General features: G+C 43.3%; 3 protein-coding genes across 3 annotated transcripts in view; 2 read left to right on the forward strand and 1 right to left on the reverse strand.

Annotated features, from left to right (window-relative positions):
• LOC138611596 (clathrin coat assembly protein AP180-like) overlaps positions 1–10,785 on the forward strand; it is a 28,690-nt gene extending 17,905 nt beyond the window's left edge. Inside the window, exons 18-24 of the mRNA XM_069684779.1 lie at positions 974–1,048; positions 2,039–2,110; positions 5,022–5,108; positions 6,657–6,718; positions 7,620–7,697; positions 7,777–7,893; positions 9,377–10,785. Coding sequence (XP_069540880.1) covers positions 974–1,048; positions 2,039–2,110; positions 5,022–5,108; positions 6,657–6,718; positions 7,620–7,697; positions 7,777–7,863 — 461 coding nt within the window. The 3' untranslated portion in view covers positions 7,864–7,893; positions 9,377–10,785. The remainder of the gene's footprint in view (positions 1–973; positions 1,049–2,038; positions 2,111–5,021; positions 5,109–6,656; positions 6,719–7,619; positions 7,698–7,776; positions 7,894–9,376) is intronic.
• A 55-nt stretch (positions 10,786–10,840) lies between these two features.
• LOC138611607 (inactive serine protease 35-like) lies at positions 10,841–15,197 on the reverse strand. The gene is made up of 2 exons (XM_069684788.1): positions 15,066–15,197; positions 10,841–14,528 (listed from the first exon to the last, which is right to left on the reverse strand). The coding sequence occupies exon 2, from the start codon at positions 14,522–14,524 to the stop codon at positions 13,133–13,135; it is 1,392 nt and encodes a 463-aa protein (XP_069540889.1). The 5' UTR covers positions 14,525–14,528; positions 15,066–15,197; the 3' UTR covers positions 10,841–13,132.
• Positions 15,198–16,018: 821 nt separating this feature from the next.
• On the forward strand, positions 16,019–16,942 carry LOC138585221 (C3a anaphylatoxin chemotactic receptor-like). The gene has a single exon (XM_069657510.1). It carries the CDS (start codon positions 16,019–16,021, stop codon positions 16,940–16,942), a length of 924 nt encoding a protein of 307 aa, XP_069513611.1.
• The last annotated feature ends 379 nt before the right edge of the window (positions 16,943–17,321 follow it).

Here is a 17,321-nt window from a genome sequence, read left to right on the forward strand (position 1 = left end):
TGTAGGTGTGTGCGTGTGTGTATTTTTTTTTTTTGGTCTCAAGTTTTTATCATTTCATTTCATCTTTGTGCTGGGACTGTAGGCGTACAGATCTGCTTTCATTACCGCAGGTGTCTGGACAGTGCTATTGTTGTTACCATGGCTATCCAAGACAATAGTCCTATTTTTTGTCTGTCTTTTGGCTTCAGAAGATTTGTGAGATTTTCTGTTGTGGAAAATGTTGCTGGTTGTCGTTCTTTAGGTTAATATACAGTTTAAATATTGGCTTCATTTGTTGGCATTTTTTCCAACACAGATGCTATTTTTATCTGCTTTTACTGACAGCAGGAGTGTGTTGGAGCTCTGCATACTCTCTCCTATCATTCCTCTCAACCTCTTTCTCAGCTTTCATATTCCTCTCATCATGTCTTACCTGTTTTTGTATTAACATCACTGTCTAACATTCATCCTCCATCACCCCCACCCCTCTTCTTCCCCCCAAAGACCCCTTCGCTCCCTCGGAAGGTAGCACCAACACGACGTCCTCAGGTCTAGACTTTTTCGGCATGATGACAGCGGAGAATAATAACCCGGGTAGTTCGCTGGATGCCTGTTTTAGCTCTGTGGTGCCCTCCCCCTCCCCTTCCCCTTCCCCGTTTCTCACCACCAGCACCATCACCACCACTGCAACCATTTCAGCTCCCATTTCCCCCAGCGCCGCCAGCCCTGCGACCGACCTATTCAGCGGTAAACGATAGAGATGTGTGTGGTTTTCATCTCAATGCCTTGTGCTGTTTTTAACATTGATTAGCATCCTCATGAATTCCCTCTGATGCTGCCTGTCACACCCCTTCTCCCTTTTATTCTTCTTCGTTGGTTTTATCAGACTAATTTGCACATATTGACGCCTGTTTCATGTGTGATCATCCTCACCGTTTAAAGCGTTTATTTAGCATTTATTTATTCCTGTCTCTGGGTCCGCATGTGTTCGTAGACATCTTTGATTCAATGCCCGACACGAGCTCCACCAAAGCAGACGCCGCTCCCAGTGTTGACTTGTTTACAGCAGGTACCTGTTGCTCCAACTCTGCCACATTGTGTGCTCTCACTCTCATTTCCTGTCTTGCGGTGTGTGTTTTTATTCAGCTTTGTTCTTGGCTTTAATAAGAGAAGAAAAAAAAGGAAATGAGATCGCTCCCGTGCGGGTCAGCTAAAAGCTACTGAGCTGTCTGAAACATTTACTAAATCACTCTCACCTCCTTTTCCCGTTCCAGCATGCTCTGCGTGCGCTGAGATTGCATTTGATAATGTGCATTTTAATGAACACCAGTCAATCACAGTTTGTGTGTATATGCGTGTTTGGGCTCTAAACACCATCTCCACCTTGCCCTCCCCAGCGGATGTGTTCAGCTCCCCTGCTCCCATCCTCACCTCTGCACCCCCACCCAAAATTGACACTGGAGCCATCATGAACCTGTTTGGTGGTGGGTAACTCACATGGCTGACTGCCTCCCCTGTCCATGAATGCACCATCAGAGAAGAGGAGTTGAACCTGGGAAATCAAACATTATGATATGAATATAAGGCTTTTTAATGCTCCTCACTGATGTTGTTGCATAATGTACCTTCTTGGTTCCATCATTTTGTGTTTTCATAGATATTTTCTGTTTGGGTCGATCATGGAAGTGTTACGATCATGGCCTGATAAGAAGCTTGAGATAGTCAAATAATATGATTTGCAAGCTGCAACATCAGACCTGGAAGTTTGTGTGTCTTTAACATTGAAAATACATGTGGAGAGTTAACAATGACAGATTTTAATGTGGCGTGTTTGGGTGCATGTGAGTGTGTGTTTTAAATCATGCCTTAAGTTGTATATGAACACACGTGTGTCTGCATACTTTTGGTTACTTCCCGTCTAACTCTCAGCACTCTGTTTGGCATTAGCAGTGTGAAGGCGCAGGCTGACTATTACCACTTCTTTGCCCTCATGCTGCGATGGGAATTGAAATCCACCTGCTTTGACCTGGCACGGTTTGCTTTGTGGTTCACCTGCCAGAGTCCACAGGAGGAGACGCCACAGCTGCTGCTGCTGCTCCTGCTGCTGCCCCCGGTGCTGAGCTCATGTCAGGTAAAACCTCATACATGGAGATGTCCCTCTTCTGCATGCCGAGTATTTATATTACAGAGAATATTGACACGTTGCAGACATCCTGAATAAGTTTGTCCATTTCTGTGACGCACTATAGACATGGATGGATTGATCATTGGGTTAACCAGCCATGGAGAAACACTGTTGGTACTAATTAAAAAAACTGCTAAAAGTAGAGATGTCTTGTTTGTGCTTTTGGCTCCTAATCAGAGGTTGTTTGGTTTTGAGGGGTGCTGGGGGCCTTTTACATGCCAGTGTTCAAGGGCCCGTTCATTGATCATAGTCTCTCCATGACTTCAGCTGTTGTAAATTCATCATTAATTGCATGATGACTTCTTTTTGTCAGTAAAATAGCTTCTTCTTCAGAGTCACTTCATTAATAACTTCTTTTACAACAGTGTTTGTCTGGCAAAATTGTTTCTATTAACTCTGGTAACAGTTAAAGAAATAGATCACTATTTTCTATCTACATGTTTCATCGTCAAACTGATTCAGAACCGTGATACAGTTCTAAACTTGCAGTCAGTCCTCAAAAACGGCAGCATGGCGATAGCCCAACATGTCAAAATTTGTTGTTATAAATACTCCTCTAGCGTTATAAATAGGGATGCACGATATTATCGGCACGTTATCGGTATTGGCCGATATCTGCTTAAAAATATCGGCGATATCTGCCTATATAATTAACCGATAAAATAATGGGCTGCTGCATACTTGATTAAATGCCCGACCTCGGCGCAATGTCCCCGGCGCGAAGAAGACCTGCGCGGCGCAGGGTGATGATGTCACGTGTGTCTACCTGCAGCATGAGAGTTAGAAGCCAACATGTCCGTGGTGTGGAAGTTTTTCAAAGTGTCCGAAATAGAGAGCAAAACTGCTATTTGCAATGACTGCTCAGCTTCGGTGATGCGAGGAGGAGCCAAGGCAAAGTCTTTCAACACTACAAACTTGATTAACCATCTCAAGACCCGTCACCCCGACCGTTGTAACAAATGTGATAAGAGTATCACCATTATACTGTACGCTAATTCCAATACAGAAGAGAGTTGATGATCTCTGCAATTAGGTGTGCGGGAAAAAATATCGGTATCAGTAATCGGCGAAATGAGCTGTAAAATATCGGATATCGGCAAAAAATCTAATATCGTGCATCCCTAGTTATAAATAGGGGTGGGACAAAATATCGATATCGCAGTATATCGTCGTCCTGACTGGTGTGGATGCAATTATCGTATCGCTGGCGCCAACTATCGATATTTTAATTTAAAAAAGATTCAGCGCTCTAAAGAGATCTTCCTGCCAGTTTGAATCACTGCATCATTGTTTATCTCAATTTGAGTCAAAATCTTGTCTCGTATCACGAGTTACCCTGCGATTCCCACCCCTACTTATGAATGGACAGTGTCCTCTAGCATACGGTTTTGATGTGGTGTTGTAGTGAGGTGACCCAGTATGGGAAAGTCCTCTTGGGGTGGCAGTCCGGGGTGAAGGATGTGTTAAACAAACATCGGAGCATAGGGTTAGATTTCATGTGAAATTGATGAGTGATTGATTGAGTGATTTTGCTAACTTGACTGTGGAGCCCTGCGTGTGCCAAACTGATGCTAAAAACGGGACCTAGATCTTCATATTTTGAAGTGTAGGGCCTCTGACCGAGCTGCCGTATTTGACGTGTTGGAACGACAAACTTTTATATTTTTGTACTCCTTTTCATTGGTTCAGTCTTTAATTTAAGTCACTGTTTAGTCCTGTGGATTCAAACTATAATGTCATTGTTGCATCATTTCATTTGCATAGCACTACTGTGGTTTTTTAAGCCTTTGGGGACTTCCTCCATCTCTCCCACCTGATTTACTTACCATGGTGGTACCATGCTCACCTGTTTCCTAGTCCTCCCCTGTCCTGTGCCATTGGTCTTCATATTATATAACTGACGGTCTGCAATACTACTGCTTAAAGGCTTAACTCTTTCTTCCCCCCTCTCTTTCAACCATTCCTGCAATAAATTAATGGTTTCATTGTCGCCCGCTCCTTTAAAACCTCACTGCATTTTTTCCCCCTCTCTCTGGCATCTGCTTTTTTACTTTCTCTCTCTTCTCCTCTCTCTTTCTCTCTCTCTCTCTCTCTCTCTCTCCATCTGGCTCTTGGGCTGGCTCATTGCTTGCTTCCCGCCATTTGATTGGGTGAGTTTCCTTGCTCTTTAACACGCTAATTTCCCACAGTGCATTGCTGCATTGCAGTGGTGAAAGGCACGCTCTGCTGCACTGTCCCTTCCATTACTGATGCTGTACGGTTACAGTGTGTGTGTGTGTGTGAAGTAGCTGTAGTATGCGGTGCTTCTTTAGCAATTAGCTTAGCTTCATTTTAGCTGTGGTTTCTTTGCCATGATCATATTTTCTGCAGCAATCAAACACATTATCCTTCAGAATTGTATAAGCCGATATGTTATGATTGTAAGATGCAGCACTATTTGTCACATTTATGGTCAAAATTTGGGTTTTAAATGATCAAATGTAGATGTTTCTTTAAGTTTTAAAGACACTTTACTATGTCCATATTGCAAATGACCTTATTATTAAGCAGCTGACCTGACAGATGTCTCCTGTAGCAGATATATAATATTGTTATTTAACACATATTGTTTATCCTGATCTTTACACTCTCTGTTTGGCTATTTCTATCTATGCTGTATATATAATTTAATCTCCTGTGTTTTGATAGTAATCTGCTCACATCCCAATGCTACTCTCATCTCTCTGTTGTCATGGAGACATCTGCTGGTTGTCATGGCAATCCCCAGTAGTAAGGAGGACTGCTAACACTGAAGGATGCTAACCCGAACCTCCCTCTCCCCTCCTCTCCCCACTTGTCTCCCCCTCCTCCTCTGTAGTGTTTGATGGATTAGGAGATGTAATGAAGCCCACTTTGACCCCTCAGGGGGGTGACGTTGACACCTCCATGGCTAACATGGCGAGTAGTAAGTAGTCATTTAGATTAACTAGCAATGTTATAGATGTTGAGTAGTTAAATGTTACGCTTGTTTGCTTTCTTAGAGATCGATGAGAAGATTGATATCACAGTCATATCTGTAAATTAAAGGAATAGTAGACATAGACATGTTGAGTAGTTAATAATTAAATGAATGATTAACATTGATACAAAGCTTCAAACAAAAGAAAGTTAGCCTAGCTTAGCGTAATGACTTGAAACAAGGAGAAGAGCTAGCCTGATCAGTATCCACCAGCACCTCTAAAGCTCTCTTATTAACGCGTTTTATCTTGTTCATTTAATCTTTACAAAACCAAAACATGTTGTTCAATGTGTCGCTAAAGGCTGTCATAATATTTGCCGGTAAACGGCTGATGTCATTTTGACGCATTAAGCTTTAGTAGGCTACTAAAAAACAAGCTAGCAATGCTCATTGGCAGATTTGTTTTTGTTGGACCTAATCTCCCGTCTTGTTGCTAAGCTAGGGAAAAAAAATCACAGTCTGTTGCCTTATGTTTAACAGAGCTATATAACTGTGGTATAATTTTAGTTAAAATAAGCTTATTTACTAAAAACTAACCCAACTAAGTGTGGCGCTAACACAGGAGGCGGGTAGCATATCTTAGCTAGACGCAGGAAAATGGCTAGTCTAGCTCCCTTGATAGATTGTCAATAAATAGTTGCAGCTCGAAATTCTATCAACTTCAAATTGGCATGTTTTTTCACAGCTTTAAAAAGAGAGTTAAAGATTTAATCTCAAAGATTTTCATGTAAATAAATGTTGGTTTAGTCACTATCTATCACCGAATGAGGTAACACAATACAATTGTATTTGCAGTATATACTATATAGTATTATTATGGACTGGGTGTCAAAATCACAAGCGGCGCCCAGTTAGTGACCCGTTTTCCATCAGCCAGCAGTGGTTGGTCTGCCAGAGAGAGTAGGCGGAGCTAAGCGGCTGCTTTTCCGGTCTCTGCAAGTGTGTGTGTGTGTAAACAGTAATCTACTATGGCTGAACAAACAAAGAAAAGATCCATGACTACAGATACAACTTCAAAAATAAGTGAAAATACAAAGAAGAAGAAACTAATTCGACACTTAGATGAAGGCAAACAGTCTGAAAAGGAAAGCGACTGCCAGGGAGGAAAGTTACAAGCGCGGACGTCCAGATATGTGGCAAGTGTGCTCCCACAATTACTGTTTATCGCCATAAGGTGCGGCCAAAGACGACGAAACTGAAACCTTCGAGATTATATCTTTAAACTTCGGTAAAAGAGATTACTTAGTTTGGCCTACCAAGCTGTTTACCCTTGTTTCCGTTCTTTATGCTAGGTTAGGCTAATCACCCTCCAGCTCAAACTCCAACAGATATTTGCGGTATCAATCTTCTCATTAAAAAGCTACTAAGGGTATTTTTAACCATTGATGTATTCAGTTTGTTTACAATTGAATTTATGTTATGTGATCACTATAATGTTAATAAGTTAAAACAGTGATGTTGCAGCACTTCTCTTTCTTTCTCTCTTTGTCCCAGATCTCACAATGGGAACCCCAGCGGCCCCTCAGGTAGCTCCCCCCTGTTGGGGTGCTCCCATGGTAAATGTTGTCTGTGTCTTATAGCATGGAGTGGAGACGCATGGCAGCGACAGAGAGGGCATAGCAGCAATCACACGCATTGCCTTCATCTAGCTCTCCAGGTTCCAGGTCCAATCATAGACCTCGTGGGGAGTGGAGAGCGGGAACAAGACCTGTAGCAAAATACGGGCAGAAATTTAGTCAGATTTCAACATGCAGTTTTTATACATCTGGAACATTTACTGGAGAGTTATGAAGTGGCAAATGAAAGTGCCAAATTAAGAAGCTTCTTCTTCTCTTAAGTTCTTATTTTAAAGCCTATTAGAGTCCAGGAAAGCCCCCTGGTTCACCCCCTCATATCTGAACGCACCCTTCACTGACACATTTGCTTCTTAAGGATATTTCAGTTTTCCTTCTTGCAGCAACACAAATGAAACTCTCATCTAAAGGCTTCCTGCAAAAAGCTTCTCCTCTGCTCTCCAAATCCTTGTGCATGTGTAGTTAGTCGAGTTAGGACTTTCGTTTTGTCGTGTTTTTGTTTCTTCATTTGTGTGTCTGCTTTTATTTTCCCGAATAAGCGTCTTTTTGTCATCGTTATCCTTTTTAAAGATTTGTGTGTGTGCATTGTTTTACAGTGTGTGTCCGTCTGTCTTTTATGTAGTGCAGTAACATCCCCCTCCTCCTCTCCCTCCCCTCCACACCTTTAGACCGTACCCATGGGTGTCCCTCCTTTTATGGGGACTTACCCCGGCTTCAGCATGGTAAGACCACCAGTCCAGTATGGTCTAGTAATGTCCCTTCACCAATCTGGACATTACTAGACATCGATGGACAATCAGCCCCTCAGGTGTCCCTCACACTCATCACGTATCCGACATCATGTCTCACTGTCTCTTTTTCCTTCCCCCTGGCTTTGTGTAAGGCTGGGGCACCAGGAGCTCCCATGATGCCCATGGTGAGGCCAGGCTTCCCTGCGACGGGGGCGACCCCTGGGGCACCGGTAAGACACTCTCTCAATATGACGATTTGACACACACAGAGGTTACAACAGAAGTGTTAAAAGTAAGATGTGTCTGCAGATGTCTCCTGGAGCAGCCCAGAGCCCCAGGAAGCCTCCACCACCAAGGAACGCTTTGGATGACCTCAACATTAAGGACTTCATGTAGACTGACAGACTGACCTGTAAACCCCCCAAGGTACAGAGAAACAGAAAATGGAAAGCTGCTAGCTAACATAAAAGCCACTGAAAACCCAAATACAAAATAGCCTTCTAACTATATAAGTTTGTGTCTTATGTACACAATATCAAACACGTAAAACGTTCTATAACTTAGGTTCAATCTAAATATGAAATACTATCATTAAAGGTTTTGGATAGTGAGTGTCGGCTGAGGTAGTTTAGCTCTGCGTGACAGTACTAGCTAACGCTACAGAGCCATCACCGAGCGTTGCATTCATAGCTTTGAGAACAGATAAGGGCTTCTCAGCTAACGTTAACTATAATTTGGATAGCAAAGCATTTTGTTACACGACAGTCACTGACCAATTGTTAATGATTTTCACACAGCAGGGCTTCTGCTTTCTCCTCTGATTCGGACTCAGAAGTCTCAATGTGTTTCGGGCTGGTTTTCTATTTCATGATTGCTGTGTGCAAAGATGTCAATCAAAATGAGGGACATGTCACTCAAATGTGATCTGTCATGCCCACACAGTCTTGAGTCAGTTAGACTTAGAATGTATTATAGAAGGCCTGCATTGCAAACAATGACTGTATATGAAGATGGACAACGCGTCTCCATCTACTCTCATTGTACAAAATTGAAGCCAAAATATCCTGGTGATGGGCGCTGCCATCTTGCGATGGTGATGTCACTGGAGCCAGAGACTGCGCAGTAGAGATTGGTGGGTGGAGTCGTCGTAGCCACTTCCGCTAACCAAAACACACACACTTAAGTTACCGAAAAAAACAGCAAAGATAGCGCACACCGGCGTGTTTAACATCAGAACAGCTTCTTGTGTTGGTCTGAAGCAGACGTTCACAGATATGTAAACTTCAGTGACTGTAGTGATTGTTTTAGTTTAGTCTCCTCTCGCCGCTCCTCCTCTACTCTGCTAATCAGGAACAGATCGGCTGCAGGAGCCATATTGGTCAACAGAGCTGTCAATCATCCTTTTTACAGCATCAAATAACTAATTAAAAACAAACTTGTCAGAAAACACTTGGATGTAAATCAGCATGATAAGAACTAACTATAATGACAGAAACCATGTTTGAGAAAAATGTATTTGGCGTGTATTTTGATTTTATAGTTTGACTCATGTCCCATCTGTTAACATGGAGGAGGCGGGCTTTATGGCCTATACTGCAGCCAGTCAGCAGGGGGTGATAGAGATGCTATGGCTTCACTTTTAGGGGGCTGTCATGTCGTCCATCTTTTTATACAGTCGATGGCCTGGACCCTCAGTATTGACTAAAAGGCAGGATATCATGGCCTCTGCTGCTATTCCTTCTATCTCTGGCCAGTCCCTAACTAACAATAAATAGCCAAGTGCCCCTTTAAGGGATGATCACCTCTGTCTCACTATATGGACTTATATACTGTATATAATTGGACTTTACCTTTCACTGCTGAATTCACTTGTTTTAATCAACTTTTATATGATCTCCTTCCTCCGTAGGTTCGTCATTGTGTGTGGAGCTCTGTGGATGTGGATGTCTGCACTTTCCCACTGCCTTCCCCTCAGTCATGCCCCTTCAGCCCCTTCAGCCAACCAGCCATTACATCTTCCATCTCTGCCCTCCTTGGCCCTGAGAAAACCTGCCCTCCTTATCTAATGTTGTAGCACAACTGTGAATGTGAACCCTAGAAACAGAAAACATAATTCCGTTTATGTGTGTGTGGGTGTGCGTGTATATCAGTGTTAACCTTTACTTAATATACTATGGAAAAACGAACAAAAAAATAAGTAAATGTGTATTTAGATTCATTCTGGATTTCCGCGTATCAGCTGACTTGGAATGGTGGATATATGTTGGTTTCTTTGCGCATCTCCCAGACGAGGACTGTGTTGTTAAATGTGGACTGTGTTCGGTGTGTGTAACTTCACTGGCCAACCCCCACTCCTCTGCCCCTGTCGTCCGAACTAATACTGAGCTACGTTAATGTCATTAAAACTTGGTTGTACCTATATCTGCTTGGCCGTCCATCCTCCCACCTGTTTCCTTTTAACGACTCTGAATCAAACGTACCTGAGAACAACTTGCACTGCAAATCTGGACTTATCATCAAACTGTGTTCAGTTTCTTTTTTTCTTTATGTTTTTTTAGGGATTGTGTGGAACATGCAAAAATTTGTGAACTGTGTTCAAATTGACATATGCATTTTAGACTATTTTCAATGATAGATTACACATATTTTCTTTAATCTTTATTTTGAAAGAAACAAATGTATCATATATTTTTAGTTACGTCAAATTGTTGGAAAAAAAGGCAAGTAGACTTAAAAATGTTCCCGCCTTCTTTGTACATACCTCTCAATCTGTAATCAGAGGCAGTGTTGAATGGAAACTTTGCCCCGAGTGTTTACTATTGCGCCATCTGCTGGTGTGGAGTGGTACTGCATCGTAGCGTGCAACACAGGTCGATCTGGGACGCATTCTAATACTCTCAGAGAGCTCCTTTCCTCGTCTCTGTGTCCACGCAACATGACTCAATGTCAGCGTGGAAATCAAAGAGACGACGAAGTGTTTGTGGTTGGAACGCGGCCTCAGTCCTCTTTGGGTCATTTAAGCGGTCGGTTGTTCATGTACGGTCATTGGAGGTCTTGAGGACTCTCACTGTAAAGCACTCAAGTATACGCTGGATGTTCTGTGTGTTGTTTATTTCCAAAAGTGACTGTATCTTAATCCATTGTGGCATTAACAAAGTGTTGAAAGAAAAATAAAGACGACTATGACACATAAAAACTAAAAGAATGTGGATAAATATTGTTTGCTAAGTATTCATATGAAGGCTGTGTTGTTCTTTCTTTGGGTTACTATGGATGGCATCGTCCCCCCCCCCCCCCCCCCCCCCCAACTGCATGTGAGTCCAAATGAGATGCAATAAAAGAGAAATACACTGATCCAAACGTCCCTCACGGCTCATCACTTATCTCTGTTATCTGTCAGCTTTTTATTTGTTGTCAGCATGAACAAGAACATGTGTTTGTGGCATGAAAATTGCAATAACAGACAAAATAGCAATAAGATACTGTTAGGAGCAGAAAATACATATATATGTTTCTTGACCCATTATTCACATGAAGTGAAAGGAGGACCAGTTTTACTCATCTATACTTATATACAACAGTAAACAACATAGGAGGAGACATTGTGAAACACAGGAGAAAATCCTTTACATAATTGCAGTTTCAGAGACCGACAGCTGTGGCTTTAAGAAAGGGTGACGATACAGTTTACTCCCTAATCAAACTAATGTCATATTCAAATTCTTTGCTATGTGTTGAGTACATTTTGAGTCTTGGTTTCCTGCATGTGATTTCCTACAATCTCTAAAGGAACTGATTAATGGCTGAACCAGAGACTTGGCAACATTATTGGATGTATGTTTACAGAAATGGACAGCTGGTCTCAGACCGGCTCTCCCGGCTGCTATGAATTAAATTTTGGTCTAACGTGTCTCCTTTTCTTACAATTCAGATTAAGTGCCTTGCAGAAGCATTACTTATCTGCAGGGGTCCAACTCGGGCACCTACTTATACCGCTTTCCCACCTAAATTTAGCGTGTTGACGTGTTTTTTTCAGACCCAGGAAGACCCGCTTATAAATGTCGATTGTCTCTTTTACCACTGCCAGTGAAGTATACTCCTGTCGGTCTCTTTTCTGCTGTGTCCCCGTCTGACGTCACAAACGCGCCCGAAACAGGGTTAGTAAACGTGAAGATGTTACAGTGGTTAGGTCTTTATTGTATCCATTACTCATTCAGTCTGTCTATCAAGCTCGGCGGCAACAAATTTGGAGCGATGTTAGAGCGCTGCTTGGACGGAGACGGGAGGAATTTGTAGCTGAGATGACGAGGAGTGGCAGAAGTTACAGACGGAGCATAGCATTGCACCGGAGCGGGGTAGGAGATTAGCGCGTCGACCCGGGTTTTGTGTTCCCATCATTGCTGATCGGAACCCGAGGTGATAATCACCCGGGTCTGCTGCAGAGTCATTTGACCCGGGTCTGAATGCCGATTGTAACCTTTCCCACTAAGCAAAAAAGCCAGGTGTTAGCGGGTGTTAACAGGTTTTTTGACCAGTGGGAAAGCGGCTTTATGCACGAAGTAGGTGTCCACACAAACATACACACGCATTAATAGCATTTATTTACCTATTATTTACCTATCTCCACTAAACATATCTTACTAAACATATATTATCTAAAAGATGTTATATTCCTGTGTATATTTTTTAACCTTAAAAAGTACCGTATCAAAGTGGCAACATATAAATCTTACAAGCTTAATTCTTTAAGGTGGCACTTGGGGTCTGTATCCGCCCCTGCTTATCTGTAAAGGTCAGACACAATGAAAAGATGTGCATGAAGCTGTGACGCAGCAATGACACACTGTTTGAGGCATGTCATTGGATGGTGAAGTAATAATCTCGAAGATTTTCAGTTAAATAAATGTCTGTTAAGTCACTATCTATCGCCGAATGAGGTAACACCATGGTGATTGAGCCTGTGGCCCACTGATGAAAGCCTTTGCGTTTGCAGAATTATGGACTGGTGGCGACTTCTGCGGAAAAAATCACAAGCGGCGCCCAGTTAGTGATGCATTTCCCATCACCCAGCGGTGGTTGGTCTGCCAGAGAGGGTAGGCGGAGCTAAGCGGCTGCATTTCCGGTCTCTGCGAGTGTTGCGAGTAAACAGTAATCTACTATGGCTGAACAAACAAAGAAAAGATCGATGACTACAGATACAACTTCAAAAATAAGTGAAAATCCAAAGAAAACGAAACAAATTCGACGCTCAGATGAAGGCAAACAGTCTAAACAGGAAAGCGACCGTCAGCGAGGAAAATCAAGAGTTACAAGAAAGGGAGCCAACCGTGGACGTCACACATGCAACACTGTCTGGATATCTGGGAAGTGTGAATTACCGTTTATCACAATTAGCACTGCCAAAGATATGAAACTGAGATCTTTGAGATTACTTCTTTAAGGTGCTTCAGGGAGGGAATTTTGGGGAGACATGACAGTGCTGTCTGCACTTTGGTTTTGAGCTAATTCATTGCTAAAAGTTGCTTTATACTTCTTTGTACAAGGCATCTAAAGTCCTCAGTCAAAGTTAAGGAACATTATTCAGACTACTTTTCTTACAACTTTTATACATATGGACACAAAGCTTTGACACGTGTCTTCGTCTTGTAGATCCATCACTTTACAGTCACACCTCTTTACAGAGCCTTGGGTCTCCATGGATCCAGTGGCAGATCTGAGCATATTTGGGTGGAGTAATCCTCACTGCCACGTTAAAGTCCCTCTGCCCGCCTCCCTCCACGTCCACCCACTGATGGCCTGAAAACACCCCGATCACCCTCCGCTGCCACTTCCTTTTCCCCCTTGCGTCTCCCACTTCCTGTCTCAGCCGAATGTAAACACCCGCCCCTGTAGCGCCCACCTGAGCGTCACAGTGCTGGTAAATCAAATCGTTGGACTCGTCTGACACAGAACAAAATCTGTACACCACCCTCTCGTTTCCCCCGTCCAGCAGGCTCTTGTCTGCATCGTAACCGGAGAAGTGGATGCGGGTCAGCGGGGCAACAGAGGGCGCCACCCCGAGCTCCATGTGCTTTTGTTTGAGGGGTCGTTTCAGCTCCAGGAGGGCGTAGTCGTAATCAGAGGACACAGAGTTAGAGGAGCTCTTCGTTTGGATCCATCCTTGGGGGATTTTTGTTTGTTTAACTCGTGCCCAACGGAAGACAGGCTGCTTCCTGTTCTCAGTGTTACGTCGTACACGGTTCACACGTCTTTGTTTCCCTCCTCTTCTTTTCTCTAACTCATCTACATTTCCACCCTCCTCCCCCTCTTTTCTTTCCCCTCGCCTCCTGCCCTTACCCCCCTTTCTTCCTCTCCCTACATCTCCATCTAAACTATTCTGCTCCTCACCTTCCTCCATTATCTGCTCCTCATCTTCCCCCTTCCTCCCCCGCCCTCCTCTCCTCCTACCTCCTCTTCTTCTCTTGGTTTTTAACTGCAGCACCCCAACTCTAAGATTTCTAGCACCCTCTAAATAGTCTCTTCCATCGTGGATGCAGTGTGCCGCTGTGAGCACATGTTTCGGGGATATGAGGACTCCGGAGCAGCCTGTGGAGAGACGGACAGCGGTCGAGAAAGGGTAGTTGGTGATGTAATGCGAGTCGGAGATGACAAAGCGTCCGTCTGCTCCGTAGACCTGACGTCTCCTGCGGGTTCGAACTTGTGAGTTGGCTGGTTTTCCTGCAGACGTCTTGTTAAAACCCTGCAAACTTACATCTGTGTGCGTGCGAGTGCCATTGTCATACATTGTCTCATATCCCAGAATCCTCTCCTGCTCGGTCTGGTCCACAGGTGGTAGGCTGCTTTGAGACTCTTGTGTCTTTGCCCCGCCTCTCTCCTCGTCCTCCTCCAGCCCTCTGAACTGAGGAGGGTTTAAAAGCTCTGTGTGAGTGTCCTGCAGCACCGGGAGGCTCTGCCGGGTCCACCTGAACGCCTCGCTGAGTTCATCTTTGGCAAAAACTCCAGACGCTGTCAGGGCGGCTGCACAGAGCAGCAGACACAGGAGGTGATGGAGTCCCATCCCACTGACAAGAAAAGAAAACGTTGATAAAAATATAAAAACTGAATTGCAACCAGTATCTAAAATTTAGGGGTGAAGGGGAAATTATACACATTTCCATATATATGGTCTGTATTACATATATATGGTCAGCAGAGGGCGCACTAGCTCAATTAAATTAAACAATGTTCAGCTACATATTTTACTTTAAATATCAAATGATGTCTGTAGTTGAATTAAACGTAATTCTATCACGATAACATGCAATAGCCTGCTTAAACTGTCATTCAATATCACAAAGAACTATTTTATAACATTGGGAAAAACTACATGTTATAAATTACGTTCATAATACACTCTGGTATTATTCTATTCACATATTTAAAAGGTTGAACATCCTATAAAAGACGTTAACTAGTCTGAAACACAAGATAGTTAACAAAAAGCACTGATAAAATAAAGCTACAGAGAGAGCATATAGCTTTAGCAAACAATATTACGACGAAAAGCTAACGGTGGTACTTTATTTTGAAAATATTGAACAGAAATAAAATGTTCCTACCTGCAAGAACCCTTCAAATTTTGCAGTAAACGTTCTTTTCTCGTCAATAAAAAATCCTCTCCATCCAAAGGGCTTCCAGCAGACTGACGTCCATCATTTCCCCCTGAAAAAAACTGCTGCTGAGATCCTCTCACAGGTCTACATCCCACTCTGATGCAGAAAAAAGTGACGAGCAAACACGCAAGAGGAGGGGAAGCAAACCAGTGGGGCTCGTGCAAGCATGAATGAAGTGTTTGATCATGTGATGGCTTTACATTTTAGGTCAAAATGGGAGCCGTGTGGAGAGAATCTGGGGTAGTTTTTCCCATATTAGGCAAATATTTTTATTACGTCGCGCGTACGCAGAGAACAGAGCTGCTTTCGTAAGTAAGAAATTAAACGAAAAGCTATTTACAGCGAGGACCGGCGACAAAATGTGGCCTTTGAGTGCGTGTTTATCCGGCGCTTTTGCGGTCAAAAATGTAAGTTTAGATTTATGTCAGGTGGCGTTTGAAGTCTGAAGACACACACACACACACACACACACACACACACAGCTACATCTTTCAGATCTGGGAACCTGTATTTAACCCCTGTTGGTTTATTTTGTCAACTGTCTCTCAGCTTGGAGCAACAAGACTTAATTCAGTGCAGAAACTCCTTCCTCACTTAACATTACATTAATGTTAAGTCTTAATGCAGATTTATGCGTTACATTAACGCACACTGGACTTATACTGTTTGATCACATTGCACTGTTTCTAATTTTATACTGTCAAATATTGCACTACCATCATCATGAACATTTGCACATTTGTATAGCTCTTTATTTCACCTCTTTCACACTTTAACTTCAGCTTCTCTCAGGTTGTCATGGTATTAGGCCACAGGCTTCCTGTTTTATTTTACACATTGCTCTTCTGCACAGTAATCACCTCCTCAGTCCTCAGCATCTCTGCCAGCACGTCGGCAGCATGGATCCATTCAACTCCACTGTGGTCACGTCGAATATCTCCTCCTCTCCTGGACATCCACCTCTGGCCTCCTGGGACTCCGGCAACGTGGTCCCTGTGGCGATGCTGTCCCTCTGCTTCCTGCTGGGAGTTCCTGGAAACATTGCTGTGATCGTGCTCAAACCAAACTGGCAGCACCTGTCCGCTCTGAGTCAGAGCTTTATGCTGAATTTGGCAGTTTCAGACCTGCTCTGCCTGATCACCCTGCCGCTGTGGATTTACCCTTTACTGTACAGCTGGACTCTCGGCCTGCTGGCATGTAAGCTCCTTGCGTATCTCATTTACTGCAGCATTTTTTGTAGCCTCCTGACTGTGACGGCTCTGAGTGTTCAGCGCTACCTACAGGTGGTGTACCGGAAGACGTTCTCACATCAAGGACAGTGGAGACTGCTGGTTCTGCTCTGGCTGGCTGCAATGATCCTCTCCATCCCTACTTTAGTGGTTCGACAAACGATTACGGACAAGAACTCAACAACATGCCAATCTCATTATTCCTCCTGGGCCCAGCAGGTGGCCATGGTGCTGACAGAGACCCTGCTGGAATTTGCTTCAATTTCTGTCATGGCCTTTACATACATCCGCCTCTACAGGAAAGTAGACCAGGCCGCTTTCTTCAACAACCCGAAGACAACGCGGCTGATCACAAGCATCATTGTGACCTTTTTCGTCCTCTGGATGCCATATCTTACGATTAACCTGCTCAGTTTGGTGGCTATTTCACTCAAAAATGAGAGCCTGATGAAGTTTTGTATGTACAACTTTAACATTGTTGGAGCACTGACATTTGTGAACAGCTGCCTGGATCCATTCATGTATGCGTTTGCTTCTAGAAACATGTGCAGTGTGTGCAGGAAACATCAACAGCCTGACGGAAGTTTAAAATAAGTCTAGCATCACAGTGTGATCTTCACCGGATATCATTGCAGGGTGCATAGCTAGATGATGCCAACACTTAGAGAATTAATCTTGTCTTTGTGTATCTGAAGAAACACAGTCTCATTTGTCACGGAGAGCTTTAGATGATTTGTGGTTAATGATGAAACTTGAGGTTAAGCAACAGCTCAAATGAACTGTGTGCTTATTATAACCAGTCCTCGGCCAGACATGCGTGTTGAAAATGAACCAGGCAAAAGGTCGAAAGGTCAACACGGAAGAAACAGATTCTGTTGAATGTGTTCAACTTTGACCACATTTTGTGACAATTTCCATCAATATTCTTTGTGTTTTGTGCCATTGCTTTCACTGCTGTCACTGTCGATCTAAG

This window comes from Semicossyphus pulcher, unplaced genomic scaffold, assembly GCF_022749685.1.
Source record: "Semicossyphus pulcher isolate SPU_LCO1_2020_fin unplaced genomic scaffold, fSemPul1.0.p SCAF_11, whole genome shotgun sequence".
In the NCBI taxonomy this organism is placed as follows: Eukaryota; Metazoa; Chordata; class Actinopteri; order Labriformes; family Labridae; genus Semicossyphus; species Semicossyphus pulcher.

Coding starts and splice junctions, on each gene's coding strand:
- LOC138611607 (XM_069684788.1), bottom strand. CDS start 14,524: ATGGGACTCCATCACCTCCTGTGTCTGCTGCTCTGTGCAGCCGCCCTG.
- LOC138585221 (XM_069657510.1), top strand. CDS start 16,019: ATGGATCCATTCAACTCCACTGTGGTCACGTCGAATATCTCCTCCTCT.